The 19,626-nt window shown below is 48.9% G+C and overlaps 2 protein-coding genes across 2 annotated transcripts in view; both read left to right on the forward strand.

The window, feature by feature from the left end:
• Positions 1-19,626, forward strand: part of EIF4G1 (eukaryotic translation initiation factor 4 gamma 1) — a 158,837-nt gene that overhangs the window by 14,248 nt on the left and 124,963 nt on the right. The gene's annotated exons all lie outside the window — the stretch shown is intronic.
• The window catches only part of PSMD2 (proteasome 26S subunit ubiquitin receptor, non-ATPase 2), a 29,564-nt gene that overhangs the window by 3,314 nt on the left and 6,624 nt on the right, over positions 1-19,626 (forward strand). Inside the window, exons 2-16 of the mRNA XM_056850173.1 lie at positions 596-652; positions 1,589-1,753; positions 2,479-2,600; positions 3,516-3,740; positions 5,614-5,772; positions 7,107-7,251; positions 8,463-8,523; positions 9,693-9,839; positions 11,554-11,660; positions 13,591-13,718; positions 13,801-13,888; positions 14,624-14,786; positions 14,985-15,086; positions 15,720-15,865; positions 18,970-19,053. Coding sequence (XP_056706151.1) covers positions 632-652; positions 1,589-1,753; positions 2,479-2,600; positions 3,516-3,740; positions 5,614-5,772; positions 7,107-7,251; positions 8,463-8,523; positions 9,693-9,839; positions 11,554-11,660; positions 13,591-13,718; positions 13,801-13,888; positions 14,624-14,786; positions 14,985-15,086; positions 15,720-15,865; positions 18,970-19,053 — 1,863 coding nt within the window. The 5' untranslated portion in view covers positions 596-631. The remainder of the gene's footprint in view (positions 1-595; positions 653-1,588; positions 1,754-2,478; positions 2,601-3,515; positions 3,741-5,613; positions 5,773-7,106; positions 7,252-8,462; positions 8,524-9,692; positions 9,840-11,553; positions 11,661-13,590; positions 13,719-13,800; positions 13,889-14,623; positions 14,787-14,984; positions 15,087-15,719; positions 15,866-18,969; positions 19,054-19,626) is intronic.

Below are 19,626 nucleotides of genomic sequence, written 5' to 3' on the forward strand. Positions count from 1 at the left end.
CAGCATCAAGACCTACTCCCTGTTTTGTTTTTTTCTTCTCGGTGTAAATTAATAACACCAATATGTTGTAACATCAATAAGTGACAAAATATATTCGCATCCGGAAACATAATTTTTTTTGCAGCAGACACTTGTGTGAGCAAATTACTTTGCTCAAAAACCTATGATTGGTGTTATTAAATAGGTATTATTAATTTACATCTAGCCACACGGGATATAAGGTTTTTTAATTTCTGGTATAATACCTTGTAAAGTGCATTTCTGGATGTGTTTTTAATAATCACGTTTTGTATAATTTGACCACTGAGGAAGGCCCAGGAGGCTGAAACACATATGGTCTATTGGTCATTTATATTTTGTACATCATGAACGGTGTTGATTATTTTTGTAACTGTTTATACTGGTGGTTTTATATGTAGCCTCTATTCCAGGCTCAGTGTTTTGATTCGTTTTACTGTGCGGACCTTAAAAATATATTACTTTATAAGTTTAATTTCCTACTCAACTCTTAGGTTTCCTGTACTTTTCTGGTTGAGTTCTTTGCCCCGTATTTTTGGTTGTCCGCTTGAATTTTCACACCTTTGCCTCTTTACAGTCTGAAGAAGACAAACAACTGCAGGATGAGCTGGAGATGCTCGTGGAGCGCCTGGGGGTAAGTTCCCTGCTTTTGACCATTAACCTGTGGAGACTGAATACTGAAGTGTGGTGCTTACAACCCAGCTGCCGTTGGAACATCCTAACAACAGTGAGAACTCTGGAGTCAAGAATTGCTGTGCATTAATTACTTGGTTGCTTCTTTGGAGGGCTGGTCTGGTACTTATGGCTGTGTGTGTTAAGTAGCGTCAAGTCGCTTCTGACTCATGGCGACCCTATGAATCAATGTCCTCCAAAGCATCCTGTCTTTGACAGCCTTGCTCAGGTCTTGCAAACCGAGGGCTGTGGCTTCCTTTATAGAGTCAATCCATCTCTGGCTGGGTCTTCCTCTTCTCCTGCCGCCTTCCACTTTTCCTAGCATGATTGTCTTTTCCAGTCACTCCTGTCTTCTCAGAATGTGACCAAAGTTCGACAGCCTCAGTTTAGTGTGTACTTATGGCTGTAGCCGTACTGAATTCCAGTTTGCAGTTATTAGTGCTGACGTCAGAACACATTTTTAGCTGATTGGTCTGTGAACGGATTCAAAAGCAGATGGTTGGCCTCCTCAATTAAATAAATGCGCATGTTGTTAAAACTTCAACCAAGTTTCCTTTCTGAGATTTTGGAAGCAACATGGAGGCTTGCAAAAGAAACAGAAACAACCATCGTTTTAGAGGGGTAGCTGTTGTTAATATTTTCTTTTTCATGTCTTATTGCAGGAACATCAAAGCAGAAACATGCTCCAGAGATAAACCCTACCTTTAAATTAAGATTGCTCATTAAGATTGGCTCTCACAGATTTGATGCTTAAGCTTTGCAATCTTAGTCTTAAATCAGTAATTGTCACAAACCTGAGAAAGGCACTGTACTGTTGGGCAGAAGAGGTGATCTCGCAGTTTTATAGGGGTGGGAGGAAGGCTGCTTTTGCCTAATATCAGCCGCTTGTCTTGTGCAGGAGCATGACACGTCCCTCTACCGGCCTGCCCTCGAGGAGCTGCGGAGGCAGATCCGTTCTTCCACAACTTCTATGACTTCTGTGCCTAAGCCCTTGAAGTTCTTGCGACCGCATTATGGCAAGCTGAAGGAAATCTATGAGAGCATGACTCCAGGGGAGAACAAGGTTGTATAAACTGAGGTGTTTGGTGTGGGTTTTGCCAGCACATATGGTAGTTGCTCTCTCATAGTCTTGAGAGCCAGCGTAGTGGTTTGGAGTGGTGGAGTCTGATCTGGAGAACCGGGTTTGATTCCCTACTCCTCCACGTGAGCAGCAGAGGCTAATCTGGTGAACCGGGTTGGTTTCCCCACTCCTCCCCATTAGCGGTGGACTCTAGTCTGCTTATGTGGGTTGGTTTCCTTGCTCCTCCACATGAAGCCACCTGGGTGACCTTGGGCTAGTCACAGCTCTCTCAGCCCCACCTACCTCCCAGGGTGTCTGTTATGTGTGTGGGGGAAGGGAAGATGATTGTAAGCCGGTTTCATTCTTCCTTAAGTGGTAGAAAAAGTCAGCATATAAAGACCAACTGTTGTTGTTCTTCTTTCATCTCTCTTGGCAGTGAGGATTCTAGGTGGGTTGAAGCTGAGGGAGCAGAATCCTCTCGGCACACATCTTTGTAGTGGGAAGGCTAAACAGTTAAGCAGGTTTGGTAGTGTTGCTTGAGAGAGGGTAAGAATCTCAACCAAGACTTATTTTGCAGTTCTGTTCACTTTAAAAAGCTACCAGCCTTTTAAGCTCACAAAGAAACTACTGCATAGGGAAACACAACCATGAAGCAGCTTAACCCAGATGAACATTCGGGTGGGGCGACCTGACCTGGCTATGGCAAACGAACATCTTTCTTCCTGCAGCGGTTCGCAGCTGATATAATATCTGTTCTGGCCATGACGATGAGTGGAGAGCGAGAGTGCCTGAAATATCGGCTGGTCGGGTCCCAGGAGCCTTTGGCTTCATGGGGGCATGAATATGTCAGGTAAGCAGTGAGTGGTGAAGTTGGATCAGTTGGAATCCTGGAACATGTCTCTTACTGTTTAGTGATTTACATTATGAGCACATTCCTGGGGAGGGGGAGCTCCATAGGCGCCAATGTGACCCCATGCTGGCATAAGTGCCCATTTAACCCAGGATAACAGGCCACCCTGGGTGGCACACACACCGATGCCGGAGCGCCACAGAGTGGCTCGGGCCTCTGCTGCCGCCGCATGAGGACCTAAATCCCGGAAGTGGCACAATGGGATGGCGTTGGAGGGGGGAGCGTTCCAAGGGGCGGAGCTGACATTAGTCAGCTTCCTAACCCCTTTCGCCCCGGGAATGCCCCCTTGAGCTGCAGCATGGCTGTACCACCTGGAGAGCCAGCTTGGTATCGTAGTTAAGAGTGGTGGTTTGGAGCTGTGGACTCTAATCTGGAGAACCGGCTTTGATTCCCCACACCTCCACATGAGCGGCAGAGTCTAATCTGGTGAACCGGGTTGGTTTCCCTACTCCTCCACATGAAGCCAGCTGGGTGACCTTAGGCTTGTCACACTCTCTCAGCCCCACCTCCCTCACAGTGTGTCTGTTATGGGGAGGAGAAGGAAAGGTGATTGTAAGCTGGTTTGATCCTTAAGAAAGTCGGCATATAAAAACCAACTTTTCTTCTTGGATAGCATCCCCTTCCCTTTTGGATACCTTGGATAGCATCTGCCCCAATTCCCATTCTGTATTTTTTTTCTCCTCTCCCCCAATGATACTTTGAAACCTTGGTTTTTGGAAGTGGAATATAGAACAAATACATACATGCTTTTATGATAAAAATCCATCTCCTTTGCTGTTGCTTCCCACCCTGCTTAATTTGTCGTATAGTTGTGGGCTTAACAAGATTCTCCTGTGATGGTCCGTACTTCCACAGACACCTTGCCGGTGAGGTGGCGAAGGAGTGGCAGGAGATTGATGAGGCAGACAAGACCCAGAAAGACACTCTTCTGACCTTGGTGAAGGAGATTGTGCCATACAACATGGCCCACAATGCGGAGCACGAGGCCTGTGACCTGCTCATGGAGATCGAGCAGATGGACATGCTGGAGAAATATATTGATGACAATGCCTACGCCAAAGTCTGTCTGTACCTGACCAGGTGAGAGAGCCGTGCTGAGATTGGGGTGTGTACATGGGAGATGGGAACTGCTGCTTGGTGCGTGGCTGGAGACTGGAGCTGAAGGAGCTGGGCTATTCAGCGTGAGAGCCAGTGTGGTGCAGTGGTTAAGAGCAGCGGATTCTAATCTGGAGAACCGGGTTTGATTCCCCGCTCTTCCACATGAGCTGTGCATCTAATCTGGAGAGCTGGGTTTGATTCCCCGCTTTTTCACATGAAGTCTGCTGGGTGACCTTGGGCCAGGCACAGTTCCCTCCGAACTCTCTCAGTCCCATCTACCTCACATGGTGCCTGTTGTGTGTGGGGGACGGGGGAAGGGAAAGCAATTGTAAGTCACTTTGAGACTCCTTACAGTAGAGAAAAGTGGGGTATAAAAAGCAACTCTTGTTCTCCTTCTCCTGTTGTTCCTGCTTCCTGGCTTGAAGAATGCTAATTCCTGAGTATAGTACAATGAAGTGTGTTTAAGTACCTTTAGTTGGCAAACTGGACCACAGTGTGGTGTAATCAGAGAAATTCTAAGCGGACCCTTTTGTACGTTCGAAGCATATTGAAGAGCTTCATATGGCTACAGCAGTCTGGTTGTGGCTGGGCAAAAGGGATTTATATTTTGCTGTAAGGTGAATGACTAGGGCAGAGAATGTGGCATCCTGATGAGAGGGGGAGATTGGGCATGGGAATGATGTGGCAGAATGTAAAGAGACAGAGGGCTGATAGGGGATGTAGAAACTAGAGGGAGTAAGGCAGGTAAGTGATGGAGAGCTTCAGCATTTGGCTTTGAAACCAACTTTTGCTTTCCAGTGTTCATGCTTCTGGCTCTCTTTCTGCAATAATTGGGTTGCTGCAGGCAGAGTGTTTTCAGTCAACTTGAGATTCCAAATGCCTAGCTGCTGCTTCTCTGCTACAGTGTGACACTGGAGGGGGGGTGACATGCAGAGGAAAAGTTGTGGGAGGGAGGGATGCTCAGCCTTTTCTCTGCCTGACTGCCCATCTCTTTTTTGGCAATTTTCTGTTCCTTAGTTGGAGTTCCCAGTCTGTTAGAAGAAGAAGAGTTGGTTTTTATATGCCAACGTTCTCTACCACTTAAGGGAGAATCAAACTGGCTTACAATCACCTTCCCTTCCCCTCCCCACAACAGACACCCTGTGAGGTAGGTGGGGCTGAGAGAGCTCTAAGAGAGCTGTGACTAGCCCAAGTTCACCCAGAGGCTTCATGTGTAGAAGTGGGGGAACAAATCCAATTCATCAGATTAGCCTCCGTGGCTCATGTGGAGGAGTGGGGAATCAAACCTTTTTCTCCAGATCAGAGTCCACCGCTCCAAACCACTGCTCTTACCCACTATACCACACTGTTAGCACAGGGGTGTGTGTGTATGTGGGTGGATGGAGTTCAGATACAAGGAGGGTTAGGGACCCCTCTTCCCACTCTGGATCACTTCTGTAATATTCCCCACCCCGAACACTGTTGCACAGTGGAGAATTGACAGGCATTTGGAAACGGCAGTGGCCCAGCGGCGTCTCAGTGGATGGAAGCCAGCAAATTGCTAGTGCTGAACTCTTGGATCTGGGCTGCAGAGCTGGAATGCTGAGCCGTGCCAGCAGAATCCACCTGACCTCTTCCTGTGGTGTGGTGTGAGAGTTTCTTGCTGTTGTCTGGAAGCAGCTGCCCCTCGTGTCATTGGGGCGGATCTGTTGGCTGCAGACAGATAGCTTGGATGGGATTGTTCTGCCTCCTTTGAATGCTGATGTCAAATGTTGGGCCTTGCATGCGGATTAGTGGCGCCTGAGCGCGTGGACTTGTTTGACTGCAGTTTGGGTCCTAACCAGACTTCATCCCTTTTTGTCTCTCTCGCCTGAAGCTGTGTCAGCTACGTCCCAGAGCCTGAAAACTCTGCCCTCCTCCGTTGCGCCCTCAGTATCTTCCGCAAGTTCAATCGCTACCCAGAAGCCCTGCGCCTGGCCCTCATGCTGAACGACATGGAGCTGGCAGAGAACATCTTCATCTCCTGCAAAGATGTGTACGTGGGGCCTTTATCTGGATGGGGGTGCTTCCGCTGAGGTCCAGGGGCTTCAGGGTGGTAGCAAACGGAAAGGGAAGTAAGCAGAAGAAAGTGTGAAGGCAGGGGCGGTCACCATGAGCCTGAATTCATGCAAGGACACAAATGATAGTCCGTAGATTGGGGGTCCCCAGCCTTTTTCAGCCTGCAGGTGCATTTTGGAATTCTGAGATGGCACGGTGGACCCAGCAACAAAATGGCTGCCACGAAATGGCTGCCCCAGGAGGCGGAGCCAGCCACAAAATGGTTGCCACAGCTTACCTTCAGTAACACAGAGTAGAACCTTGTGCCATGGTGGCAGCTGCTGCCAAAGCAACATTAAAAAAAAAATCTGCACAGCCAATTAGAACCCTTGCTGGGCAAAAGCCCTGCCTAGTCCCCCACTTCCAAAAACACTTGGTGGGTACCAAGTTGGGGACCCCTGCCATGGATTTTAATTTGATTTGCAAGTCAGAAAGGAAAACGAACTCATAATTACTAGAGTACAATCCTTACGCAGCCTACTCAGAAGTCTACTTGGGTCTTTTCAATGGGGCTTACTTCCAGAAAAGTGTTCTTAAGATTGGAGTGTGGGCCTTTCTATGCTTAGTTTAGTTTATTGTTGTTACGGTCATAGACCAGCACAACCCTTTCTATTCAGTCAACCTCTGTTGGCTCCTGGTTGACCTCTTAAGAAAGGTGTGTGTGTGGGGGGGGCACTAGAGACATGGGAAGTTGTTTTGGCATGTCAGTATCATAGTAGAACAGAGAGAGTTCTAATAGATAATAAATTATCTAATAGATAATGAGCGCACTTCTTGTTCTCATACCTCTTCCTTTTCCTGCCCAATTCAAGTATAGTAGACCAACAAGACTTTGGGGGTCTGAGCTTTTGAGAGTCAAAGCTCGAAAGTTCAGACCCCCCCAAATCTTTTTGGTCTCCAAGGGGCTACTGCACTCGAATCCAGTTCATGGAATCATAGAGCTGGAAGGGGCCACACAGGCCATCTAGCCCAACCCCCTGCTCAATGCAGGATCAGCCTAGAGCATCCCTGACAAGTGTTTGTCTAGCCTCTGCTTAAAGACTGACAGTGAGGGGGAGCTCACCACCTCCCCAGGTAGCCGTTTCCACTATCAAACAACTCTTACTGTAAAAAAAGATTATTCCTAATATCCAGCCAGTACCTTTCCGCCCGCAATTTAAACCCATTATTGCGAGCCCTATCCTCTGCTGCCAACAGAAACAGCTCCCTGCCAGTTCTTTGGCTGTAGACCAACACGGCTGTCCTCTGAAACTGTTCTGCTCCGTTTCACAGGGTTGTTCAAAAGCAAATGGCCTTCATGCTGGGGCGCCACGGAGTCTTCCTGGAGCTCAGCGAGGATGTGGAAGAATACGAGGATCTCACCGAAATCATGTCCAACGTCCAACTCAACAGTAACTTTCTGGCCCTGGCCAGGGAGGTAAGTCCCCCTTGGGCTGTTACGGTTGGTGAATGCTGCAGTTGGATTATGAATGGGCTCAGTAATATGTGCTGATTTCCAGAGGGCACATTTAGAGTGGGGGCATGGTTGAATGCTGATCAAAAAGCCAGGTTAGTTGTAGACACCTGAGAATGCTCTCTGAAGCCGTGTGATGGAACTCTGCTTGATATGAACACTCTAGAGCAAGGAAGCAACTGAAATTAAATGCTCTTTCATAGCAGCCAAGTGTCCCCATCTTAATGACAGGTGGGATATGTGTGTAGGCAGATGCCGTATTCGCTTACTGGATCTCTGTTGCTGCAAGCAGGGCCAGTTAGAATAAAGGGGAAGGGCAGGTTTTGCTCTTCCTGCAGATCCCAAAAAGTAATCCAGAGACTGACGTGTTCTGCGGAAGACAAAACCATTCAGCTGCCTCTGCAGACTTGCAAGCGTCTGGCTGGCCTGCAGCTTTAGCAGACGCCAGGTGTGAGTATTTCAACATGCATCAGGCAAAGCATCATTCATGTTATGGAACTCTGTAATAACTCCGAGAGATGTGATCATCATTTATTTACTGCTCAAAGACCAACAGGTCACAAGCAAAAAGAAAAATAGTGTAGAAATTAACAACTAAATAACTAAAATCATATGTAACGTTTCATTTCAAATTTCTCATTTTAACTATATGAGAATACAAGTTAAAAAAATTTTTTTTTAAAGGTAATACCATTTAATTCCATAGACAGGAATTTTGCAACCACCAAGGGCACATTTGGATCAACATCTGCCAGTAACTTACCTACAATCTCTTGCTTTGTATCGGGGCTCCATTTTTGAATATACCTATAGATCCATTTCTCGCAGGCCACTTTATATTTCTTACAAACAATGAAAAAGTGCCAAATGGTATCTGGGTCCCCTGAGTTACAATCACAGAATTGCCCTGAGAAGGGGATCCCTTGAAGTCTACCTGTTAGTTCCCCTAATGACAAAGCATTTAATCTTGCCCTGGAGAATAAAATTCTGTATTTGGGAACCGCTAGACACTTACAATAGGCAGGTAAAAACTTCGGGGTGGGGGGGGAGGGAGATGTGATGAAGCTCCCCTGGGAAAACATTTTGGGGGTTGGCATCACGTTTCCAGGTCTCTGAGATACAGCACTGTCAAGTCACGACAACCCCGGGACTGAGGGTTTTTCTTTTCCTTCTAGCTGGACATTATGGAGCCCAAGGTGCCAGACGATATTTATAAAACTCATCTAGAAAACAACCGTAAGTCCAAGCAGTGGGTGCGGCAAGTTCAGCTCTAGTGGGAGAACATCTGGGCTTGTTATGACCGGTTTGGCTTGCAAATCACATTTGCAGTGGAAACTGGCTCTGATTCTAGGCGCCCCGAATTCATATTCCTTGTGAACAGTGGCCATAGTCCCTTGAAGCGTCTTTTACAAATGCATGAGTTAAGCAGGCCTTTTCTTTCCCTTTGTTGGTGGTAGGGAATTCATTCTCTTCCAGAAATTACTTCCAAGTCGGTGGTCTTTGCATCAGGCTTCTGAAGCAGTTTGCAAGTGTGGTGAGGGAGAACAATTTAAATAAATCCGGGCATACTAGCGTGCTTCTGTTGCGTGAGACCAGAATGTTCAACATCTTTACTGGGTCTATAGCTGAAGTGCCTTTCAGCCACTTGCCTGGACGGGCAGGTATACGGCACTACAGTCAACAAAGCAACTTTGTCCACGGCTGTGCCTTTAAATTCTTCATGCTGTCACTGGCCGGCTGGTCACCAAATGGATTTTGCCGTATACCAGTTGTGGCCAATTGGTGCCCGTTTGCCAAATCAGCACCCTGGGCCAGTTTATCTGTCCCCGAGGGCCATACAAACTAAAGGGATTCACTCCTAAGGAAAAGTGATGCATCCTTAAGTTCGAAGAAACAGATTAGCGCGGAGAGTGGACATAACATTCAAAAGTGATATTCTAGTACTGCGATCTCCAATGTTTTTGATCCTGCAGGTACCTTTGAAATTCTGCCCCAGGGTGGTAGGGACAACCAAAAAATGCCTGCCGTAGGAAGTGAAGCCAAACACACAGAGGAAGCCTACGTGCAAGGGACAGGAGGAGTAATTTTTAAAAATAAACTAGGAAAGAGCATCAGAGAGAATATAACCAAAACTGGTGGCCGCTGCAGCGGAATCAATATTTTAATCTGCCCAGCCAATCAGAAGCCCTGCTTGACAGAATCCCTCCCTGGCCCCACCTACTTTCGGTCATTGCCCTGCAAAAAGGCTCTTCCTCCCTTGGCTGCTTCCGGGAGCTCTAGATCGAGAGAAGGGCGACTGCAGCTCTGAGGCAGGAAGTCTTGAATCGCTTGAGGCTGGGAGAAGATCGCCGGGGACACGTGCCAGCAGTGACCAGTCCCCCCTTGCGTTTTTCTGCCCCATCCAGGGTTTGGCGGCAGTGGCTCCCAGGTGGACTCGGCTCGCATGAACCTGGCCTCATCTTTCGTGAACGGTTTTGTGAATGCCGCTTTTGGGCAGGATAAGCTCCTGACGGATGACGGCAACAAATGGCTGTACAAGAACAAGGACCACGGTAAGGCGGGAGAGGGGGAGCTGACGCACTCCAAGGGGGTCTGGCAGGGAAAGTCAGTAGGGCTGGGATTCGTTTGGTGGGTGGCACTGTGGCTGGCAACCAGTGGTGGGTAAGACCAATACCCCTAAAAAAAGGTCATGTTAACCACAATGCTCATCTGTTGGGTTAGTCGTGGAGGTAACAATTGAACTGGGCTTTTTTGCTGGGCTTTAAATTATGGGCAGAAAGGTTCTGGCTGGACATTAGCACATTTCTTTTACAATTCAGCAGTGGAATCAGCTACCTAGGGAGGTGGCGAGCTCCCCCTCTCTGTCCGTCTTCAAGCAGCGACTGGACGAACACTTGTCAGGGATGCTTTAGGCTGGTCCTGCATTGAGCAGGGTTGAGAGCATAGAGTCAAAGTCAAATTTATGGTATAAGGACATTACAATCTAAAACAATATAACAGCAGATCTAAAACAATTTAACAGCAAATTAATGTATACAATATCGTTAAAAGGAATACAAAAGGTAAAAAATTGAAGTACGCCCATTCAGCTCTATCTAGTTTTTCCACCTTTTGTGATTTGCTTTGCCCTGATTTTCTTGGCTGCTAGACCATACAGAGCCATTTTTGAGAGATATAAGGATCTATATCTGATAACAAATAGATTAGCCTGTCAGCATCAGATGATAATTGTAATACAGAAAGAATATTTGCCAAAAACTTGTTCCGGGGGAGAGCATATAGCATAAGCCCCCACTGCGGCGACCCCGGGAACCAGCTACAACGGCAGGCACAGTGCAAGAAATATAACCTTTTAACTACAAATCTGTTTCAGACCATGTCTCTGGTAGTAAAGTAATATCAAACCTGTTCAAAAAGTTGAGAAAATCCTTGTCGGCTTTCCTTTTCCAACCAGCTATATTCCAAGAGACCGTGTTTAAAGCAGCGGCCTCATTAGTTTTGATTAGTCAGTTAGTGGCAGTTGGCTTTTCCAAGGACCCTCCCGTGCAGGAGTGTGTGTGTGGGGGTAACATTAGATCGCAAGAAAAACTCAATCTGAGATTAAAACCAATGGTTTCTGAATTAAAACAAGTAAGGCGCTTATTATCAGTAGCACAGGCAGCCCGGGGAGAGCAATCAGGGAAGATCTGATGGAAGAGACCACCATCTTGGGGCTGGTCAGATCCTCTGCCCAGCTGCAGATGGCTGTTTTTTTTAATTTATTTTATCGCCATTGAGGACATTATTGTCCTATTTATCAGATTTTATATGTTTTATTGCTTTTATTATATTGGATCGTGTCAGCTGCTCTGGGCCCGACCTTCGGGTTGGGGAGGGTGGGGCAAAAATGCAATTAAATAAATAAATAAGAGAGAGGCCAGCTATGATGGAAACTGTTTCTCCCCTCAACCATATCTCATAATGGCTTCAGAGTTTTTGGCAGTCCCTTTTGTACTGGATTGTCTTTGACTTATCCGATACCAGGGCACTACTTGGAGATTCTCCTCTTTCGATTTTTATTAATTTCTCCTCGTATCTTCTGTTCGAAAAAGAAAGGGGAAAGAGAGGCTTTTTCGGGCTTTTAATCTGCCACAGATGGCTAACGGGCATTTGTGGCTCTACGACCAGTTTCAAAATAAACCGGGCTGGTCGGCCTGGGCCATTTCTGAGGCTGGGCACAGCTCTGGTCCGCATCCTGGCTAAGGAACCTTTGCCTGTGTGCCGTAGGGATGCTGAGTGCTGCGGCTTCGCTAGGGATGATCCTGTTGTGGGACGTTGACGGGGGGCTCACACAGATTGACAAGTACTTGTATTCTTCAGAAGACTACATCAAGGTGAGTGGCCCTGATCTTAAGGTTCTGTACAACTGCATAAGATGCAGCTATTGTAGCTGTAGGATTGCTGTTGCCATGAGGATTGCTAGGGTCAGTTTGCACCCGCTAAGAACTGTGAGTGACTCAACTGTGCTAGAATTATTCGGGAGGGGCTGTGGCTCAGTGGCAGAGCATGTGCTTGGCATGCAGAAGGTCCCAAGTTCAATCCCCGGCATCTCCAGTTAAAGGGACTAGGCAAGTAGGTGATGTGAAAGACCCCTGCCTGAGACCCTAGAGAGCCGTTGCCAGTCTGAGTAGACAATACTGACCTTGATGGACCAAGGGTCTGATTCAGTATAAGGCAGCTTCGTGTGTTCATGTGATTATTAATGGGCATCTTCTGACCCCAGGGCAGTGTTGTTTAATAATAACACTGAAAACTCTGAACTCTTTGATAATGTGTCATCATAAAACATATTATAGCATGTTAATGGTTGCCAGAAGTATTTATATTTAAGCAAAAAAAAACCCATATTTTTTAAAAACATGTTGTAGCTGTAAACAGTTTTCATTATCCGATGCTATAGGCACGGTGTTGTACATAAAACGGCTTCTTCCTGAGGGATAGCCGTGTTATGTCTGTTTTAGCAAAATAAAGCAGAAGTTGATTGGCTCCTTTAAAAATAACATTTATTCCAGCATGACCTTTCGTGAGTCAGAGCGCACTTCTTCAGGAAAAAACACATTTTTCACCTGTTTTATGAGGGAAATTATGATGGGGGGAAGGGAGCAGTTGGGAGCAGAGAGAGGCTCGGTGTGAATCCTGTCGTAAATCTTTCAGGTGTGCTTCTTTGGGTGAGAGACTGGAACAGATTAGGTTGCCCCAGACAGTGGATGCTTGAGCTCCAGCCGTGTGGGGTGCAGATAAACAACACCTAAACGAGGAAGAAGCAGTTTGCAGCATAAGAAAACTGGCATCAGTAAGGGATTATGGCAGGGGTCCCCAACATGTTGCCCGTGGGTGCTGTGACCCCCGCTGACTCCTTTTCTGGTGCCTGCCCAGTGTTTTTTAGGAAGTGGGTGGGGCCAGGTAGGGCTTTTGCCCAGAAGGTTTTTGTTTGCACAGGCAATCAGATCTCCAATAGTCAGATCTAAAAAAAAATGTTGCATTGGCAGCAGCTGCCACCATTGCCCAAGGATCTACACTCTGTTACTGAAGTTAAGCTGTGGCGATCATTTTGTGGCTGGCTTCACCTCCTGAGAGAGCCAGCTTGGTGCAGTGGTTAACAGCGATGGGTTGGAGCAGTGGACTCTGATCTGGAGATTGGGTTTGATTTCCCACTCCTCCACGTGAGCGTTGGACGCTAATCTGGTGAACCGTATTTGCTTCCCTACTCCTACATATGAAGCCAGCTGGGTGACCTTGGGCTAGTCACACTCTCTCAGCCCCACATATCTCACAGGGTGTCTGTTATGTGTGTGGGGGAAGGGAAGGTGATTGTAAGCCGGTTTCATTCTTCCTTAAGTGGTAGAGAAAGTTGGCATATAAAAACCAACTCTTCTTCCTCTGTGGCAGCCATTTTGTGGCAGCCAGTTTGTTGCTGCGCCCACCATGCCATGTCAGAATTCCAAATGCGCCCACAGGGTGAAAAGGGTTGAGGACCCCTGGATATAGTATGTTGAGATCAGCCCTTTATAGTATCTTTGAAGTGGGTCCTGATGAGTTATTAGAAACTGTCATTCAGCCTCTTAGTTTGAAGCTCAGATCCTAGAGCTGGCGAGGTTCTCCTTTCCCCTCTTAATACAGAGGGGAGCTTTTGGTGTAGATAACTTCTTTGTCCCCCTTTTTGGTGAGAACACCTCAGTTTAGGACCCTTGCCAGTCCAGGATCCAGGGTCCAGGATCACAACCAGTTCTAAGATTGATACTGTTTTGTTTTTCGGTCCTTCAGTCAGGGGCACTCTTGGCTTGCGGCATCGTGAACTCCGGGGTACGGAATGAGTGTGACCCTGCTCTTGCGTTGCTCTCCGACTATGTCCTCCACAACAGCAACATCATGAGGATCGGAGCCATCTTTGGGTAAGGGCCCGCTAGGACTTCCTTTTCCTTCTGCCCGGGGATGCCGTACGTACTGCTCAAACTCCCTGGTGTTCTCTTGCAGGCTCGGGCTGGCCTACGCTGGCTCCAACCGAGAAGACGTCCTGACCTTGCTTCTGCCTGTAATGGGGGATTCCAAGTCCAGCATGGAGGTGAGGGATTCTTGCTCTCGGCTTAACTGCTTTGTGAGTGGCACTCTTGCATGGAATGTGGGAGAAGAAGCAAAAGCAGAGCCAGCGTGGTGTAGTGGTTAAGAGCGGTGGACTCTCACCTGGAGAACCGGGTTTGATGCCCCGCTCCTCCACATGAGTGGTGGAAGCTAATCTGGAGAACGGGGTTGGTTTCCCCACTCCTACACTTGAAGCCAGCTGGGTGACCTCGGGGTCGCCTAAGGGAAGGAGTTTCGCACATATAGCATCACTGAAATAATTTTATGTTTGGCAAGGGCTTCAACCTTGAACCTGGGACCTTGTGCATGCCAGGCAGATGCTCTACCACTGAGCCACGGCCCCTCTGTGCCATCTCTCCGCTCCTAGACTGGTGCCTGTTTCTGGAGAGGGCTTGTAAGAGTGTTGACAGAAAACACCCCCCCCCCCCCAGTATGGTGCGGTGGTTAAGAGCAGTGGTTTGGAGCGGTGGACTCTTATCTGGAGAACTGGGTTTGGTTCCCCACTCCTCCACATGAGCGGCGGAGGCTAATCTGGTGAACTGGATTTGTTTCCCCTCTCCTCAACATGAAGCCAGCTGGGTGACCTTGGGCTAGTCACAGCTCTGTTGTGTCTGTTGTGGGGAGGGGAAGGGAAGGTGATTGTAAGCTGGTTTGAGTCTTCCTTAAGTGGTGGAGAAAGTTGGCATACAAAAACCAACTCTTCTTCTTCCCTCCCCAGGTGGCAGGTGTGACAGCCCTGGCCTGCGGAATGATTGCTGTGGGCTCCTGCAATGGAGACGTCACCTCCACCATCCTCCAAACCATCATGGAGAAGTCGGAGACGGAGCTGAAGGATACGTACGCCAGGTGGCTGCCTCTCGGCCTAGGCCTTAACCATCTAGGTAAGCCCCAGGACTGGTTGGGAGCTGCCGAGTAGGCACTCCCATGGTGGTGGGGTGATATCCGGTTCCCAGCTGGATGCGTGTGCTCGGTTGGATCCTGCGCTTTGGGTGAGATGTATTGAGCAGGAGTGGCGTGGGCCTTTGGGGGGTCCTGCTTTGCATCACACTTGTGACTTTGGTGCCCCCTTTTTCCTATAGGGAAAGGTGAGGCCATCGAGGCGATCCTGGCAGCGCTGCAGGTTGTGTCCGAGCCCTTCCGTAGCTTTGCCAACACGCTCGTGGATGTCTGTGCCTATGCAGGTGGGTCTGGGCTCAAAACCGGCTTGGTGCACTTGAGGCAGGGTGGGGGGTGGAGTGTTGTAGGTAGGGTTGCCAGGTCCTTCCTTGTCAACGGCGGGAGCTTTCTGGGTCTGGGGCGATGCGACCCAGAAGTGACGCGGATGCTCTAGCAATCTCCTCCGAAAACTGTATAGTTTCCATAGTGTTTGGGGGGAGGGGTGCTAGAGTGTCTGCATAACTTGGGTAAACCTGGAAGTGATGGAGACACTCTAGCATTCTCCTCCAAACACTGTATAATTTCCATAGAGTTTGGGGGTAGGGGTGCTAGAGCATCTGCGTAATTTATGGGTATACCCGGAAGTGATGGAAACACTCGAGCAATCTCCTCCAAAAACTGTATAATTTCCACAAGAGTTTTGCGGGAGGGGTGCTAGAGCATCTGCATAACTTATGGGTAAACCCGGAAGTGATGGGGATGCCCTAGCAATCTCCTCTGAAACCCAGAAGTGATGATTGCTCCCCCCCTTCAGCTGGCCGTCTTTTGACCGCCAACCAGCTGAGGGTTAGAGGGAAGCCTGGTTAATTGGCCAGTACCAGGCGACTGGCAAGCTTAGTTGTAGGTGCCTCCCTTTTGACTTGTGGGTCTTCCTCCAGGCTCCGGCAATGTGTTGAAGGTCCAGCAGCTGCTCCACATCTGCAGCGAGCACTTTGATTCCAAGGAGAAAGAGGAGGAGAAAGAGAAGAAGGAGAAAAAGGACAAGGAGAAGAAGGAGAGCCCTGCCGACATGGGGGCCCATCAGGTAGGCTGAGAAACACTGATGAAGCTGCCTTATGCTGAATCAGACCATCAGGGTCAGTGGTGTCTACTCGGACTGGCAAAGGTTCTCCAACAGAGGTCTGTCATACCGCTTAGTATCTGATCCTTTTAAGTGGAAATGCCAGGGATTGAACCTGGGACCTTCTGCATGCCAAGCAGATGCTCTACCATTGAGCCACAATCCCTCCCCAACACAGTTGCAGCTGCCATACACTGAATCAGATCATTGGTCCATCAAGGTCAGTATTGTCTACGCCAGTGATGACGAACCTTTTAGAGACCGAGTGCCCAAACTGCAACCCCAAACCCACTTATTTATCGCCGAGTGCCAGTGCGGCAATTTAACCTGAATACTGAGGTTTTAGTTTAGAACAGGGGTGGGGAACCTTTTTTCTGCCAAGGGCCATTTGCATATTTATAACATCGTTCGGGGGCCATACCGGGCGTAGGTCTCCTGGTGTGTGTGTGCGGGGGAAGCTAGGGTTGCCAGGTCCTCTTCATCACTGGCGGGAGGTTTTTGGGGTGGAGCCTGAGGAGGGCGGGGTTTGGGGAGGAAGACTGCACAGCCATAGAGCCCAATGGCCAAAGTGGCCATTTTCTCCAGGGGAACTGATCTCTATTGGCTGGAGATCAGTTGTAAACAGGAGATCTCCAGCCACCACCTGGAGGTTGGCAACCCTAGGGGAGGCTATGCAGAGAAGGCTTGGAGGGTGTCTTCTCCCCCAGGTCTTCCTTCCCCCTCCTCACAGGTGGGAGGGCAGCCAGCGGTGGGCCCAGGCAACCGAGGTGCCAGGGGGATGCAGCTTGCAGCCTGCGGTTGATCTGCAGGGAAGTAAGGAAGGAAAGGAAGGAAGGAAGGAAGGAAAGAATGAAGGACAGAAAGAAGGAAGGAAGCAGGGAAAGAAGGAAAGAAAGAAGCAAGGAAAGAAGGAAGGAAGGACAGAAAGAAGGAAAGGGAAGAAGGAAGGAAAGAAAGAAGGAAGGAAGGAAACAGGGAAAGAAGGAAGGAAGCAGGAAAAGAAGCAAGGAAAGAAGGAAGGAAGGAATGAAGGACAGAAAGAAGGAAAGGGGGAAGGAAGGGAAGAAAGGATAGAAAGAAGGAAGGAAGGAAGGACAGAAAGAAGTAAGGAAAGAAGTAAGAAAGGAAGCAGGGAAAGAAGGAAAGAAAGAGAGAAAGAAAGAAAAAGAAAAGGAGAGAGAAAAAATAGAGAAAGAGGGGGGGAAGAGACAGAAAAAGAGGAGAGAAAGAATAGGAGAGAGAGTGACAGAAAAAGGAAGAAAAGAGAGAAAAGCCTTCACACACACACACAGCCGGCTCCCTGCGACCAGGCTTCAGCCTTCCCACCTCCCCCCCACCCCCAAGTCCACAAAAGTCCTCCACCTGATCGGCTCCCACGCGCATGCTCCGCCCCCAGGAGGGAGCGACTGGCTTTTTCCTCTTCTTCCCCCCTCCCTCCCTCCCTCCTCGCGGCGGGCGAGAGAGGTTTCAACTGCTGTGCCGCGTGGCGTTCAGGGACGCTTCGCCTTCCTGGCTTGGGGGAAGTGTCTCCCTCCCTCCCGCCTCCTCTTGCCGATGGTGAGAGGGGGTTTAAAGGGGCGCCTCGACCCCTTGCCTCCAGCCCTGGAAGGGAAGGGAAAGGAAGGCAAACAAACTTTCACAACATACAAACAGCCTAGAGAATAAAGGTGGTACAAGCCAATTTGGTAGGGTCCCTTTGAAGATAGGGCGATAGTTACCTGATCCTGAAGACCGCGTCCTGGGTTCCGTACGGCAGAGATGAGGGAGAGGGGATAGTTGGTTCCTGTAACTTGACCAGCAAGGCGGGCGCGATCTGCCGCTATTATCTCGGAGGTTTCCGATGAGCCATCTATCATGCAGATGGAGGGTGGGGCGGGCTGCCTGCGTGTCCGGTTGTTCCCTGCGAAATGGCTGCTGCTGGAGCCTCAACCTGGGCACAGAGAAAATGGATTCCCTCTGGTTCTCCATGATGGGCTTCTCTGCCCAAGCTTCCTTCTTGTCAGTTTCGCTCAATAGTGCGGGAGCATCTGGGCTTGGCACAGGTCTGGGATGGCTGTGACAAGTGTCCATTTGGTTACCATGCAACATAGTCCGGGAGATGGCAGCCATTTGGCTACAACTGCGTACAGTTCTGGTCACCACACCTCAAAAAGGATACTACAGAGCTTGAGAAGGTGCAGAAAAGAGCAACCAAAATGATCTGGGGACTAGAGAAACTGCCCCATGAGGAGCGGTTGAAACACTTGGGGCTGTTTAGCTTGGAAGGAAGGTGGTTAAGGGGAGACATGAGGTATATAAAATTATGCATGGTATGGAGAGAGTGGACAGGGAGAACCTTTTCTCCCTCTCTCATAATACCAGAAAGCAGGGTCATCTGCTGCAGCTGAAGGGTGACAGCCTCAAAACAGATAAAAGGAAGTATTTCTTCACACAAGGCATAGTTAATTTGTGGAACTCCCTGCCCCAGGATGTGGTGATGGCTGTCAACTTGGAAGGCTTGAAGAGGGGAGTGGACATGTTCATGGAGGAGAGGGCTATCCATGGCTACTCGTCAAAATGGATTCTAGTAATGATGCATTCCTATTCTGAACACACATGAAGCTGTCTTATACTGAACCAGACCCTTGGTCCATCAAAGTCAGTATTGTCTAAGACCGGCAGCGGCTCTCTAGGGTCTCAGGCAGGGGTCTTTCAAAGCACCCTACCTGCCTAGTCCCTTTAACTGGAGATGCTGGGGATTGAACCTGGGACCTTCTGCATGCCAAGGAGATGCTCTGCCACTGAGCCACAACCCCATTCCAGGATCAGAGGAACATGCCTATGATACTAGGTGCTGTGGAACACAGGCAGGATAATGCTGCTGCCGTCGTCTTGTTTGGAAGCTTCCTAGTGGCACCTGGTTGGCCATTGTGTGGACAGACTGCTGGGCTTGATGGGCCTTGGTCTGATCCAGCAGGGCCTTCCTTCTGTTCTTATGTGAGGGGCGTGTGCCAAATCTAGACCAGTCCTTTGCCTCCGCGTCGCAAGGTGCCTCGTAGTTTCAGATGTGCTTCTTTTCCCCCTTGCAGGGCGTGGCAGTGCTGGGGATTGCGCTCATTGCCATGGGGGAAGAGATCGGGGCTGAGATGGCTCTGCGCACCTTTGGTCACCTGGTGAGTTTGGCGCTTTCTCCATGGTGGTGGGGAAAGGATATTAGAGCAGATCTGCGTGGCTGTGTCAGCTGGCCATGGGCAGAGGGTTAAAACGCTGGTTCAGAATCTTTGCTTGGCAAAAGCCCTACCTGCCCCCACCCACTTCCTAAAAACAGTTGGTGGATGCCATAAAAGGGGTCAGCAGGCACCCACAGACACCACATTGGGGGATGCCAGCCAAGAGGGTATAACATCAGGTGTGAGGGTGACTCAAAGGAGGAAACATTGCTGTTGTTTCTTTGCTCCTTCACTGCTCTGCCAGCCAGATGCAAGTGTGTGCTGGGACCATAACCTGAAATTGCGGAGATGTTGGGAAGGAGGGGTACGGTATGAATATGAAGCGTTGGAGTTCAAAGCAGCTGTTTTGATTTGCTTCAATTTTAGCCTTTGATTCCCCCCCCTCCAATGAGCTGGGGGTTGCTTTCTGGATGAACAAGCCATCTGGATGAACTTTGTAATAAAAACATTCCAAGCTGCCTCCTAGAAGCCTGAATATTCTTTCCTGTTGCTTTGGCCATCCGAGGGGCTTACGGA

Source organism: Euleptes europaea, chromosome 5 (genome assembly GCF_029931775.1).
Source record: "Euleptes europaea isolate rEulEur1 chromosome 5, rEulEur1.hap1, whole genome shotgun sequence".
NCBI lineage: Eukaryota > Metazoa > Chordata > Lepidosauria > Squamata > Sphaerodactylidae > Euleptes > Euleptes europaea.